At 45.4% G+C, this 16623-nt stretch overlaps 1 protein-coding gene across 1 annotated transcript in view; it reads left to right on the forward strand.

Annotated features, from left to right (window-relative positions):
- Positions 1-4694: 4694 nt before the first annotated feature.
- CDH2 (cadherin 2) overlaps positions 4695-16623 on the forward strand; it is a 174587-nt gene continuing 162658 nt past the window's right edge. The window contains exon 1 of the mRNA XM_084849634.1: positions 4695-5715. Within this exon, the coding sequence (XP_084705760.1) occupies positions 5641-5715 (75 nt within the window). The 5' untranslated portion in view covers positions 4695-5640. The remainder of the gene's footprint in view (positions 5716-16623) is intronic.

The raw sequence follows: 16623 nt of genomic DNA on the forward strand, positions 1-16623 counted from the left end.
GCCACAGCTGAGGCCAGAAAATCCAGGATTAGGGATCCAAGAGTGCTCCCAAACTGCAAGCCAGATTTTTTCAGGCAGTGCAACATGCCTCTTAGATGTTTGGTTGAACATCCAAACTGAAACACTTCCTACTAATAAGACTTGCCTGGATTTAGTTTCAGTTTATTAGTCCTCATTCAGCCCATTACTGGTGTCAAACACTGGTTTATGACATCTACAGGTACTCCTTGGGATGATTAGAAAGGGAGGCATAGCACAGTGTACCCAAAACACTGGATGACCTCTCCCAGTGGTTTCATGAAGATGTTAAAATGCATGAGGGACAGAACAGAAACCTGAGGAACTCCACAAGTCAAAGGCCATGAGGTTTGAAGAAAAGTCTTCCCAGCAGCACCTTCTGGAAATGTTGCTCCTAGAAGGACAGGAACCAAAACAGTACCTCCAGTGCTTGACCCAAATAAATGATCCAGAATGCTACAAAACTGAATGGTACTGAACACTGCTGAGAGGTCCAGCAGAGTCAACAAGGACACACTCTCCTTGTCTAATTTTCAGTGGTGAGCATTATATAGCGTGGTGTGTGTGTGTGTGTGTATGCTATTTTACATCTTTCACGCCCTCCCTAGCATGTATATAAATTTGAGGTTTACACTTCATGCATCTGAAGTGTCAGTGAACAGTGAACAGTGTCCATGCAAGCTTACGCCATAAACTTAGTCTTATTTTGACACCTTAATCTTTAAGGTGCCACAAGATTCTTTATTGCTTTTGTAGGATATAACAACTTGTACAAGGCTACCTAGTGAGATTAACGGTTGATTTAAACCCAGTTTGCCTGGTACATCAGCTGTCCCCAGCCTGGTGCTCTCCAGATGTTAGACTACAGCTCCCATCATCCTCAGGCTGGGGAATAATGGGAGGTGTAGCCCACCACATTTGGAGGGCACCAGTTGGAGAAGACTGCACTACACAATCCTAACAACCATAAATAATTGTCAAATTTGAGTTGCATGTAATCAACATAATCCATATATAATTTTCATATGGATAGAAGTTAGTGAGCATAGCGGACTTATTTTACACCACTCTTTTGTTGTTGTTCAGTCGTTCAGTCGTGTCCGACTCTTCGTGACCCCATGGACCATAGCACGCCAGGCCTTCCTGTCCTCTGCTCTCTCCCTGAGTGTGCTCAAGTCCTTATTCATTGCATCGGTGATGCTATCTAGCCATCTCAGCCTCTGCCGTCCCCTTCTCCTTTTGCCTTCAATCTTTCCCAGCATCAGGGTCTTTTCCAGGGAGCTTTCTCTTCGCATTAGTTAGCCAAAATATTTGAGCTTCAGCTTCAGTATCTGTCCTTCCAATGAGCACTCAGGGTTGATTTGCTTTAGGATCGACTGATTTGACCTCCTTGCAGTCCAGGGGACTCGTAAGAGTCTTCTCCAGCACCACAGTTCGAAAGCATCAATTCTTCAGCGCTCAGCCTTCCTTACAGTCCAGCTCTCACAGCCATACGTTGCTACTGGGAAAACCATAGCTTTGATTATACGAACCTTTGTCGGCAAGGTGATGTCTCTACTTCTTACTATGCTGTCTAGGTTTGCCATAGCTTTCCTCCCAAGGAGCTAGGGATGTTGGAGAATTTATCCACGAATCTCCGGGAGGCCGAATGCCGACGCATTCGGCGCCCCGAAATTGGTGGGGAAATTCTCCAACACCCCCCTGCCCCTCACCCCGGGATGGGACTTACCTCATGCGAATGTCCCTCTCAGCGACGGGTCCCGGCGGCGTTTCGGCGGCGGCGGTGGCCGGTCTTCCGACCGGCTGCCACCACTGCCATTTCCCAGTAAAGTAAAAAACAAAACAAAAAACGTGATAGGCTACGTAACGATTTACGTAGGCTATCACGGCTAGATTTTCAAAGTCAGCCATCATAGGCTACGTAAATCTTTACGTAGCCTATCACGGCTGACTTTGAAAAAAAAAAAAAGCGCATACGCAAATGGCGGCGCCCATGGGCGCCGCCATTTGCGTTCCTTATTTGGGCACAGGTAGTCTACATAAAGATTTACGTAGACTACGGCGAATATAAGGGCAACGCTATTTGCATTGCCCTTATTTTCGCCATAGTCTACGTAAATCTTTATGTAGACTACCTGTGCCCAAATAAGGAACGCAAATGGTGGCGCCCATGGGCGCTGCCATTTGCATACGCGCTTCCCCCCCCCCCCAAGTCAGCCGTGATAGGCTACATAAAGATTTAAGTAGCCTATCACGGCTGACTTTGAAAATCAAGCCGTGATAGGCAACGTAAATTGTTACGTAGCCTATCACATTTTTTTGTGTTTTTTTTACATAACTTTTTTCTTTCGCGGCCGGAGAGGCGGGGCACTCCCCCCAGCCAGAATTTTGGCGGGGAAGGATGGGGCGCCTCCCCCCCGGCCTGAATTTTGGGGGGAGAAATGGAGCGCCTCCCCCCCCCCGAAAACAGCTGCGGGACCAGGTAAGGGACTTTCGTCCATCCTTACAAGGAACAAGCGTCTTTTAATTTCATGGCTACAGTCACCATCTGCGGTGATCTTGGAGCCCAAGAAAATAAAATCTGTCACTGCTTCCATTTCTTCCCCTTCTATATGCCAGGAAGTGATGGGGCCAGATGCCATGATCTTCGTTTTTTTAATGTTGAGTTTCAAACCAGCTTTTGCACTCTCCACTTTCACCCTCAACAAGAAGCTCTTTAGATCCTCTTCGCTTTCTGCCATTAGGGTGGTATCATCTGTGTATCTGAGGTTGTTGATAATTCTCCCGGCAATCTTAATTCCGACCTGTGATTCATCCAACCCAGCATTTCTCATGATGTACTCTGCATATAAATTAAATAAGCAGGGTGACAGTATACAGCCTTTTCGTACTCCTTTCCGAATTTTGAACCAATCAGTTGTTCCATGTCCAGTTCTTACTGTTGCTTCTTGACCCTCGTACAAGTTTCTCAGGAGACAGGTAAGGTGGTCTGGTACTCCCATCTCTTTAAGAATTTGCCACAGTTTGTTGTGATCCACACAAAGGCTTTAGTGTAGTCAATGAAGCAGAAATAGATGTTTTTTCTGGAATTCTCTTGCTTTCTCCATGATCCAGCGAATGTTGGTGATTTGATCTCTAGTTCCTCTGCCTCTTCAAAACCCAGCTTGTACTTCTGGTAGTTCTCGGTTCACATACTGCTGAAGCCTAGCTTGTAGGATTTTGAGCATAACCTTGCTGACATGTGAAATGAGCGCAATTGTACGGTACTTTGAACACTCTTTGGCATTGCCCTTCTTTGGAACTGGAATGTAAACTGACCTTTTCCAGTCTTGTTGCCACTGTTGAGTTTTCCAGATTTGTTGGCATATTGAGTGCAGCACTTTAACAGCATCATCTTTTAGGATCTTAAATAGCTCAGCTGGAAGACTGTCATCTCCGCTAGCTTTGTTGTTAGTAATGCTTCCTAAGGCCCACTTGACTTCACTCTCGAGGATGCCCGGCTCAAGTTCAGTGACCGCACTATCATGGCTATCAGGGACATTAAGATCTTTCCAGTATAGTTCTTCTGTGTATTCTTTCCACCTCTTCTTAATCTCATCTGCTTCTGTTAGGTCCCTGCCTTCTTTGTCCTAGCCCTAGATACTGAGCTAATAAAGAAGAAGAAGCTGGTTTGTTTGTTTATTTAATTCAATTTATACCCCACCCTTCCTCACAAAAAGCCACATAGTGGCTAGGCCAGCTTTTGTCTGAAAACACCTGCATCGCACTTTATATCCAAGAAGAGCAAATGCAACGTTTTTCACCCTTCCCTGCAAGCTCACTTCCAAATCAACTGCTTAAAAATCAAGAATGTGAGCCATCTGGAGCCCAGTCATTCTTGTCTTGGGGCCAGCAGCGCCTACAACCCCACCCTTCTCCACCCCGCAGCCAACCCCTTGTGCTATTTCTCACTCCGGCTGGAGGCTTTGATGCATGGACACAAAACAAGTTTGCTCAGTGACCTGTGGGGTGAGGGAAAATCCTTGCCAGCTCTGCAAATGACCCAGCACTGATAGTTGCTGTTACTGTGTACTCAGCAACCTTCCTAATTTCCGTTATGCAGCCTGACATTTTTTGGACACACAGGCTGGAGCTCTGCCCAGCGCCAAGCAAAGCTTTTTCATGTATGTATGTATGTATATATGCCATTTGCTGAGAAATGAAGCAGGTAGTAGAAGAGGAGTGGGAAGAGTCGGGGACGGAAACAAAAGGCCCGTTAACCCAATAACGGCAGGGACTGAAACTTCCTAATTGGCTGGCTGGTCAAATTCCAGGCTCTTCGGCGATGGCGGGAGCGGAGTAAAAACAAAAGGAAGCGCCGCCGTCTAAACAGCTCCGCTTCTTTTCCCAGCAGGTGGCTGGTTGCAAAGCCCTCAGACAATGGGGCTCGAACAGCGTTCCCTAGCGTCGCTGGGCTTTGCTTGCTTGCTTTGCATAGGCATTTCTCACGTTAGCCGGAGATTCTCACCCCATTAAATAATAAAACCCGCCGAGCTTTCTCACACTTGTTTATTAACATCACCTCAAGTCTCTCTCTCTCTCTCCCTCTCCCCGCACCTCTCCACCCCCCCCCCCGCATCTCTCCCGCCTGCGTGCGTGCGTTCGAGTCGGAAACCCGGACACACCCTGCCCCGGGTTCTTCCCGCGGGGTAAAGTGCCAGCAATAGTCCCACGGCTTCGTCTGCGCACCACTTTCTGGCTGCAGCCGCAGCAGCAGCAAAAGCTCACCCTTTTGCTCTGGGGTAGCTGTGGGCGGTTGCCTGGCCAGGGCAAGGGCTGAGCTGACGCCGATTGCTTCCCATTGGCCGTGCGGCCGGCAGGGAGAGCCGACGGCGGGGGGAGAGCCGTGGAGGAGGAGGAGAAGCTGCCAGCAGCAGCCGAGCACAGGGGAAGGCGCATACACACACACGCGCACCCATACGCGCGCGCGCCCGCACACACACACACACACACACGGAGCGCCACGCAGCGCTAGCGAAGCAGAGGCTGCTGTGGTATTGTTATCGTTGAGTGCCAGCGGAGGGGGCTGCCGCCGCCGCCGCCTACTGCTGGCCGGGGGAGGCGAGGCAAGAAAGTGAAGGAGGCGAGGGACTCAGGGCGAGCATGCAGCAGCGGCAGAGCCGGCGTCGGAGCGACTGTGCCAGGGCGCGCTTGGCGACGCATTGAGAGCGGGGGGCTGCCTCAAGTCGCCGGCGAGGACAAACCAGCCGCCGCCGCCGCCGTCCGAGGAGCAAGAACGAGGGACATGTTCCGAGGAAAAGCCCAGGGGAGCCGCTAACGCCGCCAGCCACCCCCAGCAGCGCCTGTTTCCTACTCCTTCTCCCGCCGCCTTTTGTGTGCGCGCGTGTATAGCCCATCCCCGGCACCCAGGACGCGACGGGGGGGGCGAGGGATAAGAAGCCAAGCTGCAGCCCGACCTGGCGCTCAGTCGCCACTTCCTCCGAGGCAAACCCCGGGCATCTTCCTCCGGCCCCTCCCGTCTTTCCCACCGTGGCCCGAGACGCCCCGAGGGCCCCCCCGCGATCCGTGGACTTTTCGCTCGCTCCCGTTCGTGCTTGTCTCTCCTCCCCCCGCTTCGCCTCCATGTGCCGGATAGCGGGAGCGCCGCCGCGGATCCTGCCGCCGTTGCTGTTGATGCTGCTGGCGGCCCTGCAGCAGGTAAAAGGAGAGAGAGGCAGAGGAGCAGCTGGGCTCGGGGCTCTTTGTTCCTGGCGATCTGCGAAGGGCGGTGGCGGGGCTTGGCGGAGGATGCGGGCGGGCGGGCGGGCGGCCGACCGGGCGACCGGCTCCTTCAGCTGCCCCGCAGGCTATGCTGGGCCTGGTCTAATAGCGACTGATGGGGAATCTGCCGAAGCAGGAGCAGGTTGCTAAGCTGGAATTGGAGCGGTAGCAGCCCTGGGGGGAGAGGGCTTGGGGGAAAGCTTCCCCCCCACACACACACCATTGCCCAGGAAAATGGGGGAAAGGCGGGGTGCATCGAATGGGGGTCTGTGTGGTGGTGGTGGGGGGGTCGGATTGCTGAGCGTGGGAGATAAGTCACCCTCGGTCTAGAGTTGGAGAGCTCAGCCTGGAGCTGCTGATTTCTTGGCTTGTGGGGAACGGGAGTTAAGAGACTCTCTGTTCCTAGGGCGAAGAGGTGCAGGTGGCCGCTTCGGCGTTAATAATAACATGGGAAAGATGCACCTCTGCTGGGGAAAAGATCGGGGAGCAAAAGGGGTATGGCGGGAACTCGGGGCCGAGCGACCCCCTTCACTTGCCTGGGATGCGATTGTGGAGAGGGGGTCCGTGTGTGTGTGGGTGGGCAAAGTTCGGCTTCAGGGAGAGACTTGTAAAATGGGAGATGATTGTAAAAAAATAAAATAAAAGCAACATAGTTCATCTGAATGGAGTGGGGGTTATGTGGGATCCCTGTTATTTGGGGACAAGCAGAAATGGGACAGGGGCTTGGCGCCATCTCTTCCTTGGAGGGGAGCGTGGGAAAGGAATCGATGCCACCCACAGTCTTCCCCTGGGAGGGCGGGATGGCGGGAGCTTGTGTTCCTCCTTGCTAGCAGGCAACTGGTACACATACAGATCTGTGCAGACTTTGTTGTGAAGGAATAGCTGTTTCCGAGGACAGAAACTACCCTGGATGGAGAAAGTTGGGCTCGCCTTTGTTTTGAGATCCCTGCTTCTTGAAAGTGGGGATGGAGTGGGATTGGTTTCTATTCTGTCCCATCCATAGGCATGGCAAAGGCCCCCATCTTACTCTCTTTGCCTGCCGTCTGCCTTCACTCTTTCTACTTTGCGTTCATTGTGGCAGAATCCCAGTGGAGTCTCTGGTCACGCAGTCACGGGGTGCAAACTCCAGTGTATCCTGCATGGAGTTGGCTACTTTTGCCGTTTCATACTCTTTCACCGCCTTCTCCTATGCACCGTTGAGAAGGTTAAAAAGTTGATATTTCACACCTTTCTAGGGCCCTGCTTGTTAAGAGTTATGTGGGATTCTGATCCATGTTAGCGGTTGTCACCATGGAACCACGGGGCTCGTAGCTGTTTCGGATTAACTGGCAAGGGTGTGAATCCTGGCTGCAGGTGTGGCTTGAACTCCCCTTTTGCTGCTGTTAAACCATGCAGAGTGTGCCCAAGGGTATAAAAGGATCCTGGGTGAAGGTTCCTGTCTGAGCACCATTATATGGTGCTCTGGGATCCCTAAGTTAGTGGGGTCAAATGTGGCTGGAATGCCCCCTTCTGTGGCCTCGGGCCAGTGAAGAGGCACTTGCTGAGCCACTGCCTCGCCCCTCTGCTGTACCCGCTAATCCCTTCCCGGGGAGAATTTAATCAGCCTCCGCCCCGCAGCCTCGCTCACCTCCTCCCCCCCTTGCGTCCTGCTGTTCTCTGGTGCTGCTGCTGCAGCTAACGGGAATTTCCATCAGGGCAAACATTGCCTCGCGTTTTAAAAGCCTTGCCACCTCCCTCACCCAACAGGGGGCGCTGGGGGACAGCCACAGCATGGAGGCCCTGCCCTGGCCAAGTACTCCAGGACTTAGGTCCTGTCCATTACAGGGAATGGGAGAATCTTCTGGGTTGGAGATATGGCCGAAGTGATGAGTTGACTCTATCCCTACTGAGTGTGTCAAAGTTGGTATGTTTATGGCGCTGTGTAATGGTAAAAGGGTGAGCTGATTCTCTCCTACCAGCCAGGGGAGAGTGTACGTTTAAGCAGGAGATTTGTAAGATTTATTTATACTGTTGTGAAGTAGGGATCTGCCTAGGAAGAACAGAACAGTGCTCATGTATTACAAACACACCCTGGTGGGCACTGCGATGACCTGGCTGGATCTCCCTGGGTTGGTTTACAAACTACTGGAGGTTGAGGCTGTGTGTCAGCCTTCCCCACCCTGGTGCCCTCCAGATGTGTTGGACTACAACTCCCAGCATGGACTACAACTCCCAGCATGAGAGTTATAATGGTGTGTGCTACTGTGTGGGGAGAAGGTGTGCTGGACATTTCTACTGGTAGGCTTCCATATTTCTGGGGAGTGGACTATGTTTCAGTATGTGTTGGGAGGAGGTAAATTGGAGTGGGCCTGGATTTACGGAGTAAGAGTTCAGTTGGTCTGGACAGTTGTTGGGAGTGGTGCAGGCAATATTACTTGTTCGGGGAGGGGGCTAGTTCGTTTTTCTAGAGTGTTTTTGTGACTGAAAGTGGAGGATCGTCATGATTTGTTATGTGAATGTGCGATGTATAATGGAATAGTATCTCTGGGTGAAGCAGTGATCATTTGACATGTGCTGGTGAAATTTCTCTGAGATTATTAGCCCTGAACGTTGGAGCTTATCAAGATTATGCTGTTGCAATAAGGGTGGTGGGGTGGTGGAACAGATGTACTAGTTTGTGAAAAATTCCCTGGAGCAATACATGATCTGTATTTAATACTGGATCATGTGCATTTGAAGTGTGTGTGTGTGCGTGTAAGGGAGTGGGGGCTCCTAGGATTTCCCTGAAGTGAATTCTTACAGGGCAGGAGAAAGACGTGTACAGGATGGATGGTGGTGCTTTAGTCAGTCTGAAAGCTAGTTTTCCTAGTGCAAAGGGCAGGGAGGAGTAAATCTCAGGGACAGATGGTGCAGATCACTGCCTTTTAATGGCATTTGTAGTTGGAGTATATCTTCTAGAAGAAGGATGGGACTCTTCGTGTGCCATAACCTGGGGAAAGGGGTATTTCTGGCTGGCACTGGGGCTGGCTTTTGGCAGCAGAGACCATCCCATGGTCTCCGGTTTAAATCCTGTAGGGCTGAGTGATTGGGTACAGGGAGGCAGCTGCAGTAGCTGCAGCAGCAGTCACTGTCCATGGTGCAGAGCTCGGATTACTCTCTGGCTGTGAATTGGATCCCTGCTATTGCACGGACTTGGCAGGCTGCAGAGGCTCCCTTCCCTTGTCCCTATTTCAAATCACTGCATTTTTTGCTACCTCCCCCACAGCCACTACCCTTTCCACTGGCTTTGATGATGCTGAAACACTGATCCTAAACAGCTGGGCGGTTTTCTCTTTGGCTTAATAGGAGGTTAGTTTGTCCTGATGGGAAAACGTCTGTGTTGTGCCTCCAGTGTCTTTCCTTAAAACCCTGTCTCCCTCCTTGGAAGGATTGTTTTAACTTTAGGTTATTGTTTTCAATGTCTATATATAGTTTGAGTTTAGATTGCTTTTTTTTTTACTTTTTCTTTCAAGGCAGATCCATATCTTTTTTTTTTTAAATCACTCATGACACTTTTTCTTTCTCCTCCAACCCCACTCTTTTTGTGATGTCTCTTCTTCTGTTTTTGGTTTCAAAATATCACTTAGTAAATCTTAAAACTTGAGGTCTGTAGTAAGCTATTATTTTATTTTGTGTGTTTTTTCTCCCAGGACTGTTTTTAAATTAAAACAGAATCTATGAATTATGGACAGGAACTAGCTTTATTGCTTTTAGTGTATTGCTTAGTGTCAGTGGCATGTCATGGTTGGAGAATCCAATTTCCCCCTTGTTTGGGTATCCGTTAAATCAGGTTAGGACTGTTTTTTAATAGGGTGTTACAACACTAGAACTTAGGTATAAAATCAGTTTTATAAACCCATGTCTGGAAAATGGTCTTTGATTTTTTGCAGGTGTTTGGCTTTTCCCTTATTTTCCTCTTCATCTTCTTTTTTGCTAAGACATTCTTAAAAGTCAGGAATTACTTAGAACTTTTACATAATGTAGATTGCTTGCACAGGGGAAAGTCATATATGATAATGTCTATGAGTATACATTCGCTTGATTTCTCTGAATTGCTTAATCTTTTTTTAGTATTTGCCATATTTTTCTATGAGTTTTTTATTACATCTTTGCTCATCATTGCACAGCAAAGCAGACATATTTAATATATGTTCAGAAAAGTACAGCATTTAGGAACATACTGAAACTCTAATATTCAGCACCGTTTAAGATTAAACACTGACTCCTGAATGCTTTTATTTTTAAATAAAATATGTGGGTATTATGCAAAAGCCTGACACTAAGAAGGAAGAAAAAGAAAGTTTAAAAGAAAAAAAATGTTTGATATCAGTGTCTATCAATGCTTTTAAAAATGGAAAAAAGGGACAGTCTTTGAGGTAAAGCTTGGAAAAATAAGAGATTTTTAAAAATAAAAAGGGAGGAGCACCCCCATCCCCAGTGTGTAGGGTATGAGAATAACATTATGGGAGGCATTTTTTTCTGAGGGGAAGCATCAATTAAATTAGTAAGTCTAATTGCTTTTACAATATTTCTGTGTATGACTAGGATCATAGCCTAAAAGTCTGAAAAGGCAATTGTAGTATTGAAAATGGAACAGATGACCCTGAGAAATGGATTTTAGGCATATTAAAACAAGACTGTTACCAAAGCAGAACAGATATACATTTGTGGATCCGCGGTTGGAGTCAAACCTACTGTGATAGGAATGGAAGCCGTAAGTCCTCTGCTTATTAATACTTCCTGGACTAGTAACACCATTCTTTGCTGCCTTCACCTCATTGTCTGAATTCGTGTGCAGGTTGATGATGCGTTGATGTTCTTTCTAAGTTCTAGAAGCAACCTGTGGAGGTTAGCACACAAAGGGCCAAAGCAGACATGATAAGAAACACAAAGCTGCTGCTGCTCTGGATCTTTTTACTATCTCTTCCTTGCAATGTAATACAAACATTGTGTGAGGTGGTGTGATCATGTGCTCCATCTCCCTGTCCCTGCCAACCAATGGTGTGAAGCTAGGGGTGCGGACATGCACAATGTGATGACATCGGGTCACATATTGTTTGCATTAAATAGAGAGTAAAGAGGCATGGAACCACACAGAAGGTTAGCCCTAAGACAACTTTGGTAGGTAGATATAGGGAAACTAGGGTCTCCTTGTGCTACTGCTGTCTCCGCTCATTATGTTTTCGCTGTGGACACATCTAGATTTAATGTTTTGTCTTGCATATTTCACAAAAGTCGGTCCTCTGCTGTATTCCAGATGTGTGGAATTCTTCATGTAGTCTTTGTGTGTGTGTGTGTGTGTGTGTATGAATTCCTTAATATTTCAATTTTCTTGGTTTCTTTCTAGATATTCAACTTCACATGTTTGAAAAACATTGCATATTTCTATTTTACGTAATTAAAAATTTGTGTGTGTTAAATATATTAGAAAACAGCCGAGATTTTAGGATTCAGGGGTGGTGGTGGTAGTAATGTCAGTGACATAATTCAAATCTGACAAATCAGTAAGCTACCATCTTTGTTGGTTTTTCCTTTAACGATGCTGTCATCAACATTTTCTGGGGAAAAACAGAATCGTTGGGATGAATCGGTAGAAGAAGAAACCATTCTTTTTTAAGGAAATATTTTATTTGTGTATTAAACTAGCAAAAACATGTCATATATTTGGGAGGCAAGTCAGTGACTTCGAGAGCGAGAACATTATTTGACAAAATGCACGTTGTATACCAGTTTTATGTGATTCAAAGTCAAGATGATGTGCCTTTAAATGTTGAATACATTAACATTTTAGAAGACATTTACAATATAGTAAATACCAAAGTTACGTATATATCTTTAAGGAATATTTATATTTAGATATTTCCAATCTATTGACATTATTTAAGAAGTTACCCGTTTTCCATTTCACATTTTTATTGCTATGGTGCCAAACTGAAGTGCAAGTCAGTAATTCCAATTCAGTTTTAAGCAGGCAATAAATAGTGTGGTAATTTGAGGAACTTGTTGGGCCTAGCTTCTGTTTTTTAAAACTTCTTGGCTAAGCTATTTCTAAGATGATCACCCCTGTTTCTATTTCTCACTGGCTTGGACTAATGCTCTGGTGGGAGTGTCCCCTCAGCCATTGGATCAGAGTCCCTTCCCGATCCAACCCATAATCCTGTTCTGTGGATTCCCTTTTCCCAGCCAAGATGAAAGTCTCCTTGCATTATGTGTGGGCATCATTGCCTGTCCCAGCCAATATTTTCAGCCAGGTTTGCACTGGTATAAGAAGTTTCTCTCCATTTGTTCCTGCTGCTTTTATCTTATTCCAGTGAACGGGGCACTATCAACATAAGTGGTCTTCAGCTGGTGGGTTTGAACCTGCTTGTCCTTGGAGTACAATAGAAAGCTTGCAGTAATATGAGCAAATGCCAGGTTTGTGTATTGAGATGTTTTGAGAATAAAGGGCATCCTCACAGAGAACTTTCACATTAGAAAGCGTAAAAACATTCAAATTCTAATTACTATAGAAACGTATTGTGTAGGCCATAAAAATAGCACGAGGAAATTGAGTAAAACTATTTTTATTAAGTGAAGATGACCACTTGTGACTCATGCTTTGCTTTAAAAAAAAATCTTGTGGTATTTCTGCCCATTCTTCATTTAAGAAAGTGAATTGCCCACATACTGTATATGTAGTTTCTGTTTTAAGTTCCTTAAAATTTAAAATAGATCAGAATTTCTGTACTTCCCTATCTTTCCTTTTTGCAAATAGACTAAAAACAACAACCAAGGAGTAACCAGAAGTCTTCTGGCACTTTAGACACATTTGTTATGGTATAAAAGTTTGTGAACTGGAGCCTGCATGAAGTTCATGCTTCAGATGCATGACGTTTATCCTTATTTCGCAGATACATAAGGATACAGAAACAAAATGTTGGTTTGGATCCAGATTAAGTTAGTTGATCCTAGATCCCATTGAAATCAATGTGACAAATTAGTCATGACTTAAGTCCAATTGATTTCAATGGGATGTAAGTGCAGCTAACTTAGTCTGAATCCAAGCCAATGTAAACACTGGATGCAAATGGCCATGAAATGCAAGAGGTACAATTTGTGACATTTCTATGCAAAGCTTATGTATACAAGGTCAGTACAGTGGCTATTTCAAACAGAAGCAATTTTCAATAGTGCTATCTTCCTAGCTTTGCTAGGCTGATTTAATAGCTATAGTGGAACAAAACTCCTGGTCTTTATTAAGTACTAAACAAATAGCATCAAAGTTAAAAAAAAATCTAGTTCAGCAATTTCACTCAGGAATTTTCCGTTATTTATTTTTTAATAATGTGACTTTTAGGACAGCAGCAGGATGTACTGGAAAACTGAAATGCCATTTTTAATATCCTATTTCTATTTATTCTTTTTCAAAGGGACATTCCTGTTTGTCCTGTGTAAGGGCATTGACGACAGATGATAGCAGATATCACATTGGAGGATGGGCAGATGAATGAACCCTTCATTTGTCCAATGTGTTATCAACTTCCAGTGTGATACATGCCATCGTCCACCAACAGTGCTGTAAGCATCCGCCTCTGGACTTGGGGACTATATAGTAAAGGGCCATTTTGGAGGCCTATTCTCTCTTTCAACCATTCAGTGTTAATGATTAATAAAATGTAATAGGAAACAAAAGGTATTCTAGATCTGTCAGCCTATCATAGTAGAAGATTGAGAATAGATAATACAAAAAAGGAAGGTGAACATGCTGTATGAAATTATGGCTCTTGTGAAATCCATTCCTTTGTCTTAAAAATAAAATATGTACAGCAAAAGATAAAGGCTTGTGTCATAAAATACAATGGAGCTTGCAATATAATTTATGTTTGAACCAAATTATTGGTCTTCTACCCTAGTATGAAACACAGCTGTATATCTACTGACCTGCTATACTTTAGAAAAAGAAAATCAGGCAATAGTGAAATTCCAAAACCCACAGGCAGACCATACCTTTACTAGGAACAAACATAGGAAGCTGCCTTATAGCAACTGGGATTGGATGATCACAGCAGGAGAGGCGAACCCCCGTGCGTGCCATGTGCATGACCGCCATTTGCCCTCTTCCCTGCACTGCAGCACAGGTTGGTGTATCATCCAAAGCCAATATGTGGAATGGTGGGGGGGGTGGCACTGTACCCACGCTACAACCCATGATGTGCAATAGAAGTTGTAGGGTGGGTAGAAAGCCCCCCTTCTCCCCCAACATGCCGCACGCTAGGTTTGGATGACACGTCAACCTGTGCTGCAGTGTGGGAATAATGCACATGGCGGTTGCAGGGGCAGGTGGAGCAGCCACGATGGTTACTTCCCCCACTGGGATTGTTTGAATGTGGCCAGTGAGTCAGACCCTGGGTCCATCTAGCCCAGTATTGTCAAAACTGACTGGCAGCGGCTCTCCAAGGTTTCAGGTAGGATTCTTTTCCAGCTGTACCTGGAAACGCCGGGATTGAACCTGGGACTTTCTGCATGCAAAGCAGGTGCATCACCAGTGACCTACAGCCCCAAATTGTTGACAAGCTTTCAAGATACCCAGAATAATGAGCTAACTATAATTTTTGGAATTAAATATCCAAAAGTGTGTGTGTGTGTGTGTGTGTGTGTTTACATTTTGAGGAATACCGTTTATTTGTCAGATGCTTTGTAAGTATTGTGTGAACAAAGCGATTTTCTGAAATTCATAGCCCTGCCACTTGAAAAGCTCCATGAGGGTACACCAGTACTCAGTATCTTCTTGTCTATGTAACCTTTCAGGAATATGTTGTCATACATTTTTTGTCTTGTCGTTATACTAGATGATGGAACAAATCGTGCATGGTAGTATTTTAGGTTTAACAGTGCAATCCAAACTGGGGTCAGGGGAAATGAAGTGGCAGATTGACTTCCTCCTTCAAAGCCCTGCCCCAGGTGGAGGGTGCACAGTATTATTGTTTTCCTCTAGTAATGTGGGTTTTTATTATTTCCCCTCCCATTTGGTTACAATAGAAGGGAAAAATTATCCAGCATAGGTGGTGGGCATAATTCTTGGGCTTCTCAAGGGAACCAAGGGGCTTTGGATTTGGCAGATACACCTTGTCCCCAGAATACCCCATTTCAGGGCCTTCCAATGGGTACTTCCTGCAAACATCTCTGGTGGCAGAGCTACGCTCACAGAGCACTCTGCATTGGACCCCACCCTTGCATTGAGTGTTGAAGAGGTACCTCCTCCTAATCCCCACCCCCTCCAGCACCCCCGCCCCCATCTCACAAGCTAGATCTGTGAGTTAGGATTGCTCTGCCTGTCTTGGAAATTGTTATTCATGGATACAGCTAGTTCCAATGAGCTTTTTATAACTATAACTCTTAAGTATGTTCAACTGCATTTGCAAATCTAGGCTCTGTAAGTGCTGTTGTCAAATGAAATAAACCAAGGAGTAGCACACACCACGTCATTCTTGTAAAGTTGACCAATCAGTTTAACTGTAAGCATTTCTTTTTCTCGGTTTGATTTTCTCTGTATCTTTAAGGGTTATGTTTTGACAAACTTCACTGCTTAAAGCTGTCTGTCCTATGCACAGCACATTTACACTGATGGACGCCTACACTGACAAGAGCTTTGAGGCATTAGGAAAAACAAGAGCTGCATTTAATTTAGTTTCGAAAACTCATTATTTCAAATTGCAGTAGTACATATGAGATTCAGCCAGGATGAGAGTTTCAAGGCACTCAACAAACACGCCCTGCATACCTAAAGTTCAGTAGAGATTTATTTTCTTAATCTTAGGACAATAGTAATGCCCTAGCTTCCTTACACACTTATTATTATAAAGGTTAGTACTAGCAGCAGTGAGGTTCAAGTTAAACTATTTAATATCGATAATATAATTTTAATCTCTTTGGAAAATATGAGACAAATAAAAGGTATGGACAAAGGAGTTTTTTCTCTCTCTTTTATAATGTATAATTAGATATGCCAGCAACTATTCTCATATGCTTTTGAACCTGGCCCTCATTAATAATTGGCCGATATAATGGAAACATGATGACAAAGGCAGGGGCTAATGTTAATAATAATTTAGGCGAAGAGAATAGCATCCCATTCAAGCAAGGATTGCTTGTCAAAGCATCTTGCTGAGAGACATCATAGTTTGCCTCACTAAGTAGAGTTGGATTTTCTTTAAAACCTAATTAAAACCTTCATGAAGGGCATTTGATACACTACCCCTCAGAATACATGTAAAGAATCTCATGTTTGATTGTGCCCCCCACCCCAAAGATAGAATACCAAATGTCTAGATAGAAGTCTTTCCCCTGACTTACATGTGGAGAGAAATGTGATTCCATGGCACATTTTCCTATGTGCATTCTGAAATTGAAGTTTTAATTGGCTCTAACAGTCTGAATCATGAGGGTAAGCTGGATAATGATCTTGGTTCACTGAGACCAATGAATATGTCCATTGGAAGCAGTTTGATTAAGTGAGGTGCTCAAGGTCTACTCCAACTGGGTGATTATGTTTTTGCCTTGGACAGCAGATATACTTAACATTATTTTTCCAGATCTGCTCACAGACAGTATGATCACAAGAGAGGGTGCTTGATAATTCTTTTGCCCTGCCCCAAATTTATTTGTCAAGCCTGCAGAAATAAGGAGAGAGCTGTTTTAAGGGCCCTACTCTTTATGCTTTGTTTATAAAGTGCATGCAATTTCTAAGTGCGTGCGGAAATTAGAAATAATAGGCCCTGCCCACAGGCTTACAACCTAAGAAGCAAATAAAGCTAGCAACAAAGACCTTTCAACTTCAAAACTGGTTAC

Source organism: Heloderma suspectum, chromosome 4, assembly GCF_057233095.1.
Source record: "Heloderma suspectum isolate Gila_16-S chromosome 4, 16-S_ref, whole genome shotgun sequence".
In the NCBI taxonomy this organism is placed as follows: Eukaryota; Metazoa; Chordata; class Lepidosauria; order Squamata; family Helodermatidae; genus Heloderma; species Heloderma suspectum.